Below are 16,212 nucleotides of genomic sequence, written 5' to 3'. Positions count from 1 at the left end.
GTGTGCTGTCTTCTTACAAGATTGCACCAGTTCGTACCGCTCTGCTCCCTTCCTGGTACTGAGTCTAGGTTAGAACTAGCCCTTAAAGGAGCGGCAGGCTGATGAGCAGAACCTATGTTACCTCCTCCTCTGTCTTTCAGAAAAAACAGAAAAACATTTTAAGAATAGGAATTCAGAACCTTGGCTCACCATTGTGGGGTGATGACATTTGCTGTAAAGAAAGCCGTGACAACAATCACGGGCTCACCAAGTTCCTCTACATTCTCCGAGGCCTTCTAAGATCCTCACTGTCGGCCTGCATCATCACAGTGCCAGCACACCTTGTCCAGGTAAGCCCTGACGTGTTTCTTACCCACTGGGGAACTGGAAGAACAATGCAGCTTTCATTTTCTTTTCCTTCATTGCTTATTAGCTGTCAATTTATGTGCTCATTCACTATTTGAATATCTTCTGTGGTTTTTGTCCATTATTGTTGGTTAATCTCATCATCCGTTTGTAAGGTTCTTTGTATATTTTTAGCTATGTGTTTGCAATAATTTTCTTTCACCCTGTGACATCCCTTTTCTTAGTCTTTTGAAAATACAAGGATTTTAATCTTCACCAATTTGATCCGTTCTAATCGGCCATTCCTCTTAGTCTTTGCTCTTATTGGTCTTGGCCTCTTTTGAGACTTTTTTCTATTTTCTTCTAAGTATTTCTTACCTTTTTTTCTTGGTATAAATGAGTCAATATACTCCTCCTTTAATTATTTTTACACAATTTTAATTTGTGTTTGTGAACACCTGGTTTCTAGCATTCTAACTATTCATTAAATAAGCGTGTAATAAAACTTTATGGTTCTCTTTTTACAATGTCACCCAGACATGCCTGGCCCTTGAGACAGTTCTCCTATGGACTGGATTATAGGTGTCAGCCATCATGAGCAGTAGCAGTTGTATAGTGTAGCTGATGATAGTATTCTTTGCCAAAGGACATTATCATCTCAAAGATATGACTTCATGCAAGCCTAAATACATTAGTGTCTTGTATAAAGGCAAGGCCAGATTTTTATACTTCATGTGGCATATGATAACATAATATTAACGTCAGCAACAACTTCTCTTCACAGTGTCTGGCTTTTCTACATAGATGTTCAGTAAATGTGAGTTGAATGAATATTGATTCTCACTTTGAAATGTTTTTCTAACCTCTAAATATACCTAGACCACCTAACAAATAATAAATATATTAAAATATCATTGAGTTACATTAGTGTATGTATGTATGTATATATATATATATATATATATATATATATATATATATATATATATATATATATATATATATATATATATATATATTACAACATATCTCAAACTTATGACTAAAATTTGAGGCATAAATAACAAGAAAATTTCTACTCATTGGCCAGTGGAATTTATTTTTAATAATCATAATATGTTAACTCAGGTTTTTTTTACAGGCTTGTAACAAGCAATTCTTAAACATGCTATGTTTTTATTATGTTAATAACAAAACTATCATGTCATTTTATGTTATTCTCAAAAATTTGAAATTTGTATAAATATTATAGGGAAACGCCTTTCTGTAATAGTGTTAGACATGCTACAGGTGCTTATAATGTTTGCATTGTTCGTCATGTTATTGTAAAATAAATACTTCAATGGTAGCTTGGTTACTCATGGTGAGCTTGTTGATTTGATGATAGATCTGAAGCTACAGGTGAACATTCAGCTCTTCATACCTGCCCTACTGCTGCACAGTGGCTGCATCTGCTTCTAAGGCCCTGCATCTCAGAGCCTCTGTGTCAGGGGGTCTTTACCACAACCCTGGTAGCCGATTAATTCTAATCGCTGCTTCCAAAGGTGGTGAGCGAAGAAGTGGCAAGGCTTCTGTTTCTCCTCAGATTCTGGCCCCTTCCATTTTTATAACTGTATCACACAACTTCTCAACTACCACAGAGCTCTGCAACTTAACTCTTAGATAACACTGCTATTATTTAGTATTTTTAAGGAGAAAATTATCATTGCAAAGTCCTTGACACATTAGAGTATATGAAAGATTAGACAAAAAGTTTTATCCTTTGCAAAGGACAAATATGGATGTATGCTTCCTTCTGCAAAATTGCAAGTAGAGAAAAACAGTTGTAAAATAACAAGTTCTGTATGTAATTCATATTTATTTAAAAACATTTTTAAAAAATAAGGAAAAACAAAACAGAGACCACTCAGAGCTTTATTGCAAGTGATCGTTGTTTTATAAAGGTCCTAGCCACTGTGATGTCTCTGACAGCTTTCTCTGCCTTGAATTTCAAGGGACAGCAATGATGCTCTCAGATGTTGCCAGGTCACCCTCTGTACAGCGCAAGTCAGATGGTAGAATAACAGACATGGAGCCAAGATTTAGAGATTGTTAAGCCTTTTATACAACAATACTGTTTGAACTTGTGCTTTTTAATGTATCAAGAGACTACTGTGAAATAAGAATAACAAGATTGAAATCAGTTGGGTGCTGTGTTTAGAGCTGAGCAGCATGACCATGTTCTCAGCGTGCAAAGCGTTGTTTGTAAAGCCACCAGCCACCTTCTGGTAGGGTAGTGAGGTCCACTTGGAATCCTAGTCCTGGTGAGGAGGAGACTAGTGGATCCTGGGACTTGCTGCAAGCTTCAGGTCTCAGCACAAAACCCTGTCTCCAAACACAGTGAAGGTGGTTGGCGTTTACATAGTAACCCCCAAAGTTGACCTCTAACCTCTACACAGACATGCATGGAGATAGGTGCATGTGCACACATACACACAGTCTAATTAGAAACATGAATATAGAAACTGGAAAGATTGAGTTTGCTTCATAAAATGTGTGTAGTGATTATTACAGGCCAGATGTAGTGCTAAACTCTCTAGATAGTAACTCATGCAATCCTTATATTATGTACTGATGCTGTTCTCTTAGCCACCATGCTATGCTGATTATTCCATAAAGAAGCTGGCATAGACTCAAAGTAGGGAAAAGATGCGAACAAAGCAGCATTTGATGCTAAAGAGAAAATGTGCCTTTGGAGGCTGTGATGCTTGATAAATTATTTGGTCTCAGCTAATTTTTGCAATCTTAAATTCTTTATCTATAAAAATGAGGCAAAAAATCATCAATTCATAGGATGAAAAATACACACAGTAGGCATTCAGCATGTGTTAGTAGTCATCATCAAGGCTGGACACACAGTAGGCATTCAGTATGTGTTAGTCATTATCAAGGCTGGACACACAGTAGGCATTCATTAAGTGTTAACAGTCATCATCAATGCTGAGTATTACTTCAGAGACCCTCAGAATTGATAATGAGAACAGAGATATCTGTCAGAAATGAAAATGTTTGGTGTGTCTCTGCAGTAGAAGAACAGAGAGAGCAGATGAGAGAGAAACACCTGTGTGGCATGCTACACACTCTGGCTACCACTCCTAGCAGCAAAATGAGAATAGAGATCTTCAGTTTCCTGACCCTTCTCATGAAAAACACTTAGCAATGTTCTCTCATGATTTGGGTTTAAGACAGACCAGGAAGCTCAGGTACATGCTTGGTTTTTTACAGCATAAACTATACAAGACTCTCAACAGTTTTCCCCCACTGACCAGTACTATTTCTGGAGTCTCTAGGTCAGAGTGTAAATTGCAGTTATGCAACTAAGGGCAGTTTCACATGCTCACTGACTCATTCATTCATTCATTCATTCATTCATTCATTCATTCAAATACAGCAGGCATCAGGATAGGCATGTATGGATAAGACAGGATAAAATATGACAAAGTCACTGTCTCAGGGATGTTAAAGATAAAATAAAACATCATGAGTGCTGGTGATTTGGGTTTGGGTTTTATTTGTTTGCTTTGTTTTGTTTTCTGCTGGTAGTGGTAGGGTTTACTTTGCTTATTATTATACTGTGTGTGTGTGTGTGTGTGAGTGTGTGTGTGTGTGTGTGTGTGTGTGTGTGTGTGTGTGTTGGATATTTGAGCTTTGGCGTTGATAATTGTTTCTGCCAGGAAAAAGAAATGTTATTTCATATCCTTAGAAATTTTGTCATGTAATTTAGCATCTTTAAATTAGCATAAGACTAAGGGTATATAAAATATTTTTGTCTTTTAGAGTAGTAAAGCAGCCAATCAGCATTCTTGTCTTAGTTATTAGCATTCTGTCAGACATGTACAGTAATGATTAGTTACCCTTTATTGTACTTCTGGCATGCTTCCCATGTTTAATTTCATTGTAGAGAAGGAACACATAGTTAAGGAAATTGCCAAAGAAGGGGAGAAGTTAAAATAAGGAAAATAATAGATTCAAAACCGACCTTAACTTACTGTTGTAATGATATTTGTAAGCAACTTGAACAAAGGTGATTTTAAAGTTTTTATTCGAAGTATTTTATGTTCTTACATAAAGTCTTATAACTTTAAACTTGAGATGTTTTATTTGATTTGATTTAAGGTTATTTCTATAACAGTGCAATGGAAGCTGACAAATGTGCTTTGAAGTAAATTTACAAAAATAAGTTCTAACTATCTGTCTCAAAGGACTAAAACTATTTAGGAGGCACATTATGAATGCCTTCAGAAAAACATGTAGTCTTAAGCAGCTTTCCCTATAAAATTGTAGTGTTATTATACCTAACTCTCTTGCTAGAATATACTTTAGTATCTGCCCAAAGACCCTGCCCTAAAATATATGTGAAGATGGCTCTGGTGCCTGCGATTCTTTTACACACTGAACTATGGGGTGCACTGTGACTGCGGCAGAGTAGTGCCCTGTATCCCAGCATTACTCAGTTCCCACATCCCTGCTGAGTAGTTGTTCCACTCGCCAAGAAGCCTGTTAAAGAGCCCCTGAGAGCATGTGTACAGCCCTCCATGTTAACAGTTAATTGGTGAGGATGGCGAGATGGGAGGACAGCCGAGCATGCGGTCTCACGGACGCGGGCAGTAGACAGCCTCGGTGATAATGACAGCAGATGCTCAAGTTCTCACAGCTTCACCGTCCCAAATCTTGTTGGGGCAATGTTATCATGAACTGTAAAAACAATCTTATAACTAAGAAAAGGAACTAAGCCCTCCCCAGTTCTTCTACATGTTAAATTATAAGAATATTTTAACTTTAAATCCTTATGTATAAATCTCTACATGACTGATTTTTATCCTCCAAGTGAACTGAGCTCTCCTCTCTGGTCCCTGCTTACTATTGGGAACAAATGACTTTCCCCTGTGATGCCGTTTAGCTACATTATTTTTCACATAGTGACTATAAAGTACTTTAAAATGGGACATTTTCATTTTAATATCTAGTCAGATACAACACCATTTCTTTCTGATCTATAAGTAATAGTTAATAGTAATAGTCTCAACTATTGGTGAGATTTGTTATCTATCTCAAAATTGTGTAAACATTTTATACCTTTTATTTTCAATCCCAGTGACAGTGTGTGCTTGTGAAAAATGAGAATCAAAAATATTTCTTTCAGGTAATAAAAGTTTAGGTTTGTACCTAAATACAGTTTTGTTATCAAAATGAAAAGAAAATAGATTTTATGTCTCTCATACAGCCCATGATAACTTACCCTTTGATTCGTATTTTTTGTATAGATTAAAAGCACCTTTACCTAAAACTGTCAGGACACACTTGGTATTAAATTGGAAGCCTATTCTCCTGTACCTTTTCCATAACTTTCCTTTCAAAGAATTTTTACTCTCTATTTTTTCACGGCTAATTTTTATCAGTGTTTCATAATCTACACTCTCTAAGGGACTTTTCAACATAGACAACCTACAATGTTCCTTTGCCTGTGATAATGCAGGAAGGAGTGAAAGTCTCTTGCATTTGCTTAAGAAATGTCAGTCAGTGCCTGAGTTGGTTAAACTTTCTCTTTCAGACTAGATAGCAAATGTGAAACTAGACCGCAGCATGATTTATTTATTGTCATTGGAAGTTAGTATAGATGTCTATTTTCAGTATGTTTATCACATACTTGCTATCTTCCAGTTATATGATTCTTGCAGTTTTTACCCCAGGTTTTCATTGGCTAAAACACTACTATTAGGCAAGTACCAAAGAAACTGTATTTCCTGATTTTAAAAATGGGAAGAAAGAACCTCATCTCTTAAAAACTGAATGAAGTTTAAATTATCTTAATTAAGAGCTTTTAAAATCAGTTGATAATATTAATATACTAGAGCTCTGAGGCTACTGAAGTGAATAATGCAAAGCGTTTGTCTGTAGAAAATTGTTTTCATCTGTAACACTGCATTTATTCAATGCCAGAATATACCAGCTATACCAAGTAAAGCCACAACTGCCTTTACAGATCATTAATAAGAATCTTGCAAGGAAACTCCAGTGAACTTCTGAATTTATCTTTTATTCTTAAATAAATAAGAAAGCATTCTAATTCTTAGAGAAGTATTAAGATGGTAAAGGTCTCTGCTACTAAATCTGACAATTTGAGTTTGGTGGCCAGAATCCACCTACATGGAAAGTGAGAATCACCACCTTCCCAGTGATCCTCTAACCCCCACATATGTAACCTACCACACATACCCATCACACACATACAGATAGATATATTGTGGTGATCATAGTTATAAGAACATATTTATACATCTTAAGCTATTTTAAATGGCTTTTTAAAGGGATATTGTGAGTATTGGATGGATGGCTAACAGGTTAAATGCACACTTTGCTCTTAGAGAGAACCTGAGTGTGGTCCCAACCATCCACGTCAGACAGCTCACAGCTGTCTGTAACTCCAGCTCCAGGGCCATCCGATACCTCTGGCGTTCATGCACAGTTACACACACATGCACATGCCCACACATAGATACACATTGTTTTCAATGATTTTTTTAAAACTGTACTTTAGGACATTTACCCCAGAGACGCTCCAACATACAACAAAGATACATGCACCACAATGTTCATTGAAGCTCTATTCATAATAGCCAGAAGCTGGAAAGTACCCAGATGTCCTTCAGTAGATGAATGGATACAAAAATTGTGGTACATTTACACAATGGAGTACTACTCAGCTATCAGAAACAATGACTTTATGAAATTCTTAAGAAAATGGCTGCATCTAGAGAATATCATCCTGAGTGAGATAACCCAGTCACAAAAGAACAGACATAATATGCAGTCAGTGATAGTGGGATGCTAACCCCAGAAAGCTCTGAACACCCCAGAAACAACTCACAGACTGTGTGATGTTCAACAACTACAAAAAAAGAATATATTTTGATTAAAATAGAACTGTATCACATCCCACTTTCCTTCCTATAGCCCCTCCTAGTCTCTCTCCTATCCCCTCAAATTAATAGCCTCTCTTCCTATATTATTGTTACATATATACATATGTGTGTGTATATGTACCCACAAATACTTAATTACAACCTTAAAAAATGTATTCATATACTTTTATGCAAAAATGCTGAAAATTTGTACATTTATCTTTGTTTTTTAAAATAAAGTAAAAAGAAAAAAACTACTTTAATGAGTTAAATATTTAAGTATGAAAATTATGGATATAACCTCCATTGATCATAACTATCCATTACTAATATAAATAAATAAAGCTAGATATTCTAGGCATCATTCTTTTCGTGTTTACTCTCTTACTCAAGATATTGTCATCAATTACAATCAACTTGTAATTGTTTTAGATCTTGATTAGTCCAAAAGTGATTGTAAGAAAATGACACATTTGCAAGGTTTATAAGTTTTTTTTTCAAACAAAATGAATCGTAGTCAACTCATTTAAATTGTATGCTGTATGTGTCAAATTCTAGTGACTATGTAAGTTTAGTAATCTAGAAATATAATTTATTTTTCTTTAAAATAGCAAATAATGGAAGTGTTTCAACCCTTTTCCTCTAAATTGGGATTCGTATAGTTTCCAGTTGTTTTCTGTTCAGCGTGCACATTTTGTCTTAATGTAGTTATACACGTTAAATAGGAGCAGGATGTAGGAATTGCCAATGTTTGTGTTCATATTAAAAAGGGAAAATTACCATTTAGAGCCCTTCTATTATGTTTCATCTAACTGAAGTATATCCGGTACAACATAAAGTAATTGTTTTGGGGTTTTTTTTTCCCACTTTCCCTAAAACAGTTGGGATTATGTTTTGTATTGCAGTTGATGTGTAGTCCTGTGTTAGCAATCCTTTACTAAAGGGCAGTGTGGGCCCAGCTCAGATCCATCAGTTATTATAGAGTGGAGTGTGTCATGGTGTGGGAGTGAGTCATTGCTGAGGCTGATGGAGCACATCTTTACTGTGACCTGTGCCTAGGCACAGACACAGCCATTCTGAAAGCAGAGGCAGAGAGGGCCCTGTGTGTTCAAGATAGGGGAACTGCATACAAGAAAAACGGGGGAAGGATGTTTTACATGAATTATTTTTACATTGTTTTTCAATTAAAAAAAGAACTAAACGTTTAATTGTGCATTTATTTCATAAAATTATTAAATCTTTTTTCTTTGTGTTACAAGCTATCTGAAAATAATCCCTGAGAAAATGAAAATTTTTTAATTATTTTAGCTTGCTCAGATTATTACCCTTCCTGAAAGAATACTTAGTATCTTTGAAAAAATATAGTTATTTCTTAATGCTAAGACAAAATATGCCTGTTACTATTGATATGTTCCAGCTGTTTAAATACCAGGTCAAATAGTGTGCCCTGATGTTATGTTTTAGCCCTTTCCTATTAATTATATTATTATTATATAAAGAGTTCTAGCTCTTTTAATAATGTTTTCATACCCTACATAGTTAATCTTTAATGTTGGGGAGTACAAAGGGAGAGATTAAATTAGCCTTGTAACCTCTTTCTCTTCCAGGCTGATGATGGAAAATAAAAGCTCTTAGCCACAAAATGTAACACTTAGAATTAATATTTAATTAGACCAGCAAATTGTACGCTGTGGCTGAAAGCTTCCAAAGAGTTGTTAGTGCCACAATTGACCTACAGGTTTAATAATAACTCACTTCTAGAAGCAAGTGCCAGTTGAGCAGAGTACAGCCACCAAGAAAGTCCTGGGAGATTAAAAGCAGCAAACCAAATGGCAGGCAAGGATTCCTGGGACGGAGCCTTCTGGAAAGCTGGGAGCTGGAATAGCTTTTAAGCCAGGATTCAGATGAGAACAGTGGGTGAAAAAGCTGATCCCTCCTGTTCTGGGAGCTTCTGGTTGTAGGCCAAAATCTTAGAACAGATTTTTACTAAATGTTTTTGCTGCAGCTATTAACTTACATTGAAAACCAAATATCGAATAATTTTTCTGTAAAATTTAACTTGTATTTTGTGTAATCATTAGTTCTTAATATTAGTACATAATATCTGTACGTTCAGATCATTAGATTGTCAGATAGGTTTGGCGCTGTGCATCTCTGCTGTTTTGCTATGACATGCTGTTTCCTTGTTCCCTGTATAGTTGATTTATATGGTTCATTTCTATATTATTTCATTACACAGCAATTCACAGAGCCAGGAAAGAGACTGGGAAGTCTATAACCAAGACTTTTTCTTTAAATCATATACGGTATATAAAGATATAGCTATATAAAGAAGTATAATTTAAAGGCATCATTAATTTTAGAAAGCTTATAAAGCACTTCTAGATCTGCTTATGATGTAATTAAATTACAAGATAAATAGTTAGACCTCCTGGTAAAACACTGGGTCCCTTTATATTAGAAAAATTCATATGCTGAAAGTAGACTATTCGAAGATGTGTGGATACAGAAGGCTGAAAGGGGAACACCTTGAATAATTTATTAGTTATATCTTAAATAATGAAAGAAACGCTAGTGAGTTGCAAATGTAAGCAGGTGAGGGCCTTGCCAGCAGAGGGAGTAGTCCTGTCTTCTGTCAGCTTCCTGTCACTTCCCCACCTGCCTCAGCCTTCCCCAGCCAGTCTCCCATCTGGACCTGGCTTTGGCTGCCTGTTCCTGATGACAGGCTATCATTTTGTGCTCAATGTGGCATTATTCTAAGCTGATTTTAAACTTAGTATCTTTAACCTGCCGCAGCAGCACAGACATTAACTGGACTCTGTTTTGGGGATGTGTGTGATTGCATTCTAAGGGATTTACGTAGAAAGAAGTAAAGTAGAATATATCACTTGAAAATCCCTCACGAAACAAAACATAAAGAACCAAGTACCTGATGAATTTTCATAATGTAAAGTGAGATGATGTGAAGTTGTGGGGAAAGGCTGAAATTGCTTTTGAGTACTATATGGCATTATTTATTCTAGCTTGCTTTTTATCTTATTTTCTGTGTCACATTTCGGAAAGACTTCAGAACATATTCCGTTAATATTCAAGAGAATGTTAAAAGGCAAAACTCATAAATATCTACTCTGTTTATAAACAAATGGCATTTCTAAATCATGCTCTAAAACAAATGAAGAACTACCCTTTTATAACAAAGTTAGACACGCAGTTGATCAGCTAGAACACAGAAAAACATGTGGTTTCATTGCCTAGTCTAGTAACATGAAAAAAATGGCAATTTCTTTCTCTTTTAAGCTAAATAGATTTGCCTTTAGGTCCTCTGTGAAATGTTTTAAGCTTTATGGGGGGGGGGAATGTTTGTTTTATTACTTCCTTGTATGAATGTTTTTCTGTGATGATACCAAGAGATGAGTTCCATTTAAATTTTCTTGTTTACAAAACATTGTCTTTAGATATTCTAAAATAAACTATGAGCTTTGATAGCACATTAAATCTGCAGCAATTAAATTAGTAGATGTTGTAAGTCAGTTAGTATAATTTTGTCGGATAAAACTGCTCAAAAGTAATGAACAAAATCATCAAAATCATTTTTATAGTCTTCGCTTTAATAGAATTGAGCATATAAGAAATACAAAATGTATTCTTTCTCGTCTGTCTTTAGATTTATCCCTTATCTAACTTTAGTGTTAGATTTCCTAACAAAGAAATAGGAACACTTTTCAGTAGAGGTTCTGTATCCAGGCTCGGCCGTAGGAGACGCACATGTGCCTGCACACCTCCTGTCATGTAGCCATCAAACAGAGAGTGTTGCTTCTCTCTACCTTTGGCCAAAGGTGACATTTACACTGCCCTGGGTGAGAGCTGGCCTCTCTTATTCGTTGCTGTCTTTCTTAGGGAGTATAAGTGGAGCAACCCAAGAGTTTATTCTTGACACAGTGCATGTATGCTTTATGCCAGTTGGTTTATTTCTCTAGAGTCTCTTGGAAATTAAAATTCGGATTAATTAACATTTTAATCTTCAAGTTAAAATATTTATGAGAAATTTATCCTGTGTTGCTACAAACTGAATCCTTTCTATTGTTGTGGCAATTGGTTTCATCAAAGAAAGAAACTTTCAGTTGGTGCTGAGAGCTAGGGTTTTGTGTTCGAACCATTGTTGAAGTTTTCTTTATGTGGCAGTAGTTGAATTTTTATCTTAAAATTGCTACTTTAGCTTTATGAGCTTTCAGTTGAAAGAACAGCTTAAATTAATCTTTGAGAATTTAAAATTCTTTTATTGGATTTCACATTTCCTAAATAAAATGTGCTACCATTCTTTCAAAGCAAGCAAACAGTCAGAACAAAAACTCCCCAGGTTCTTGTGAATATAAGTGAGAATAAAATGGCAGACAACAGGGTAGTCGCTTTGCCTTGTTTACTTGCAGCACCATCTGACGTGCATTAAGTCTTTGTAATTAAGAAAGTGTACTGAAATAGACATTTTTAAGGGCCCTCTCTCCAGTTTATGACAATGCCATCTGAGATTGCCAGCAAACTCTTCAAACTCCTAGACACTAGCTCTCTTCTCTTCTGGCTTCCCTCCTAGTCATGTCTTGGCTACTATCCAGAGCTGACAACTTTCACCCAGGAGCAAAGGGAGATTTGTCTAGTATAAGAAGGATTTTTGAGTCATCCTAGATTTCCTATCCAGATGGGCAAGGAGGAGGGGTGGCAATATCGTCGTACATACTTGGGTGATGTCATTATGGCACATGTGCACTGTAACCATTAATTTAGTCATAATGACTAAGTTCTGGTAACCTTGTTTAAATATTTCTCACTTGAAACTTTCATATAGCTATTTCAATATTAAAATAGGAACAATGTTCAAATATGTTTATTAGGACTTGATGCATAGATTCTGTTACTTCTTAATTTTAACTAAAGAGCAGGAAGTTTCACATCTTTCCCGATGAATAAAACAGTTGCAAGTCCAGGAGGATAAGAATATCGATGTTCTCTGTCCAGATCCCCACTCTATGGCTGTACTAGCGACTTCTGAGCACCACTGCCACATGGTGATGGTTTCACACACAGTGTGTTCCTGAGCTATTATGCTTGCAAGGGGTTTTCTACTCATAATTTTTGTTCTCTTATATAAATTTACCTACCTTCATCTAAAAGACCATTGAGTATTAATACAGTGACTTGAAGGACCTTCTTCTTATAAACATGGCTCTAAGATAATACATCAGTGAACCATACTTTAAAAGAATCTGGAATATATACGAGCAGTCACATATTTTGTAAACTTAAAAACAACTGCGGTTATCATGCCCCAATATTTTTATGTTCCTATAAGTAGCTAGAAGCTTATTGTGTATAAAAATATCAAAATAAAAGTTATCTCAGTCATATATGTACATATTATTTTTTATAATTTTCTATTATTCTTATTCTATAGATGTTTTCAGATACTTTATAGTTTTCACAGCTAGTCTGGTTAGTTACACTGGACCAACCTTTGCAGAATAGCTGTGCAAAAAAACAGCAAGGTCACTGTTAAATGTAACCTCTTTTATGGTAACTGCCCGAAAGCTTCATAAAACCTTGTTGGATAGATTTTAGTTTATAATTAATAAGGCTGACACAAATAAGAGCTTAGGAATACGATAAATAAAATACATGAATAAGTGAACACATTTCTTAGAAACTTTGAATTCAGGCTATACATTGCTGGTTTATATTTAGAATCCATTAGTTTTTATTTCCATAAAGATAATTAATTGCTTATAAACTTTCTTTTAAAAGACTGGAAAAAAAAACCTGATGTCTTTCAATGTCTTATTAGTTAATTTAGGGTTAAATGAACAAAAGAAATAGCAGTGTTGGGTTAGTCATTTAAATACGCAGGACTTCTTTACTGTCAGAACAGAATTAGAAATCAGTCATCTTTAAACCTTAGTTCAGTTAGTTATTCATATAAATGAGAAGACCCAAGTTGATATGCCTGAAATCCTGAATAGGTGAATTCTAACAAACTCTGATATTTAGACACAAAGCCTGCCTTTTATTTATAGATAAAAGTAAATCTGACCTTTTAGATTAAGAAACACTGTAGTAGCCTTGGTAAGTGCTTGCTCATCTGAAGGTCCGTAATGTTAGCACTCTTCTCAGTTGAGTTTATACTAAAAATGAAATGATAGGATCCTGCTGGTTATTATCCAGGATTCTTCTTGATAGGGAACCACATGGCTTTCCTTCATCTCCCACTTGTTCTCACCCTTTACTACAAACCCAGCCACACCCCACCCCCACCCCAACATTGTTCAGTACTCGGCACAATGAATCATTTTCAAGTTGACTCATTGTGAACTGTCTCCCAGCTGTTGGAATGTCTGGCAGACATTTTTGTTTGGGTGAAGAATAACTGGCTGAAACCCAACCTGGATGAGTTTGATATAATGGTCTTTGGCTGAGGGAATATTGAGAGGAGCATGTTTCTGGCCCCTGAAGCTCCTGTTATTTCTGGAGGAGCACCATCCCCTGTGGCAGAGCACTGAAAGGAAGGAATCAATCTGGATTATTTTCTCACCATTGAGTGAAAAATTGCCTTAGGAAAAACAGCCATTTGCAAATATTATATGTATTTTATACTGTGTCCTTATAATTGAAAGTTTTTCTAAGTTAAGGAAAACTTGTTTGCACTGCCTCCTTTGGAGACCACAGGTTGGAGGCTGAAATGTCCTCTACACAGTGTGCACTCCTGTGGAGGGGCTTCAAACACTGCCTAAGGTGTGAGCTAACCATGTCAGCAGAACGTTTGGAGCCCAGACTCCTGTGCTTGTCCCTTTGAATCATAGAGTATCAGCCCACCCCTTTTACTCTCCGTCCTGATCACTCGTCACAAAGGCCCTTGAACAAGAGCAGCACTAAGCCTAGTAGTCATCGAGAAGCACTTATGAAGTGAGAATCTCTGTGGCCTCTCCTCTAACAGCAGACATAGCAGCCAACAGATGAGATTTCTTGACTGCCTTATATCTCCCATCTGTTTCTTCTAAAATCAGTTTTTATTAAACGCGTGGATATTGCCAGTATATAAAATGAGAGTTTCAAAATTCCAAAATGTTACAAAGAATTATTTGTTTTAACAAATCTGTATCAGTAGAACATAAATGTCCTGATGTATTGTGTTAGATAATTAAACTTTTTAGGTTCATCAGCCTATCAGGAATCACCCTACAAGGAATACTGACTTTCCTTGAAGTAAAATAACTGCAAAAGCAAGTGGCTAGTCAGTGATTTTACTTTTCCAGCCATGAATTCTGGGTGGTTTTGGATCACTACTATTTAGCAACTGGGTATTCTATGCTTAGAACAATGCTTTTCTATTGCTTTAATCCAGCACCAGGGCATTTCCTAAGCTGTTCTGGTTAGTACTATTGGATCGTCTCAAACTGAGTTCAGGAAGAAGGTGTCGGCCATTGGATAGTGCTAGTCACAGTTTCTTTGCCTTTCTTTGTTGTTACTCTAGAGCCAGGTGGCAGCGTCTGGAAAGGGGCAGGGGAGACTCCAGAACTAGTCATCTTAAATCCCCTTAACTGGACCTTCATGTTTTGAATATGTCACAGGACCTGGGGTGTCCCAGCTGATGGGCAGCAGAGAGCCTCTTGCCAGGATGCTCTCCATGTACCGTCGGTCCTTCTTAGTCCCACTGCCGTGTTCTCCAGCCAACGGGAGCAAAGTAATGAGAAGAGCAAAGTGTAGCCAAAGGAACAATACTTAATGTTTTCTACCACGTTTTACCTCGCCTTCAACTCTTCAAATTAGCATAGAATACCCATTAGATCAGATCATTCAACTAAGAGACTATTTCATCTTATTTTCCGACTGTACTACATTTAACTTTTATTTATTAATGTTTTTTACCTCCACTAAGATTTGTATTCAAGATGGCATAGTGGCATTGTGTAGATGTTTTTTTTTAATTTTGTAATTTATTATAATATGAGTATTCCATTTCTTTTTTTTTTTTTTTTTTTTCAGAATAAAGCAATTACTACTCGTGTGAGAAATTTGTCAGATACAGTGGTTGGTCTGGAATCTTTTATTGGTTCAGAGAGAGAGACTAACCCATTGTATAAGGATTATCATGGTAAGCATCATCTTTATCATGAAAAGATCATATCCTGAGTGCTTCTTACATACCTGAAGCATCCTTCTGGTCTAATTAGAATATCTGCTATAATGTGGTAGGAATTTTATTCCACTGTTAAATGTTTCTTCCTCCTGGTTAATATTCTATTTCAGCTATTCATCAGACTAAGATTGCAGATTGTGATAATGTTAAGTCAAAGCCAGGGTCTGAAGTATTGTTATGCCAGTGGCTTAAGGTTTGAAATAAGCATATTTACAAATGTCCCTACTTGTAAAATGTACAATGTGAACTACCTCTGGTCCTGAGCATTTTGAATAACAAATATTCAACCTGTAATAGTGTACCAGCATTTCTGTGATATGTACAGAACTAGCTATAAGGTAAGGTACATCCTAGACTGAGGTGTAGCTTAATGGTAGAGCATCGTCTCAGTATGCACAAGGCCATATGTTCAGACCCCAGCACTAGAACCTTAAAGGGGCACACATGTTACCTTTTCTTCTCACCCTGACATTAACCCAGAAAATTTGATTGGACATTTTACTACATTATAGTTTTGGTTTGATCTGGTTTAGTTTGGTTTGGTTTTGATGGTGGAGATTGGCCCTTCTGCCTTGTGCACTATAAATTACATTACCACTTATAAGTGTTCATTTATAAACTTACTGAAATTTTGTTTTATACTCTAAATATATTTTGCTTAAGACATTTCAAAAGTTGAGCTGTCATTCTTTGTGCTGAAATCTCTGATTGAATAAATTATTCCCCATCTGTAATGAGTAGTTATATTTGTAAACTTTCTTACAA

At 35.9% G+C, this 16,212-nt stretch overlaps 1 protein-coding gene across 1 annotated transcript in view; it reads left to right on the top strand.

Moving 5' to 3' along the window:
* The window catches only part of ELP4 (elongator acetyltransferase complex subunit 4), a gene marked incomplete at its 5' end in the record, with an annotated part of 172,168 nt that overhangs the window by 54,314 nt on the left and 101,642 nt on the right, over positions 1–16,212 (top strand). The window contains 2 exons of the mRNA XM_080931152.1: positions 141–329; positions 15,294–15,402. Of these exons, the coding sequence (XP_080787278.1) occupies positions 141–329; positions 15,294–15,402 (298 nt within the window). The remainder of the gene's footprint in view (positions 1–140; positions 330–15,293; positions 15,403–16,212) is intronic.

Source organism: Micromys minutus (assembly GCF_963924665.1).
Source record: "Micromys minutus genome assembly, chromosome: 17".
In the NCBI taxonomy this organism is placed as follows: Eukaryota; Metazoa; Chordata; class Mammalia; order Rodentia; family Muridae; genus Micromys; species Micromys minutus.
This window is presented reverse-complemented; position numbering and strand designations above follow the sequence as displayed.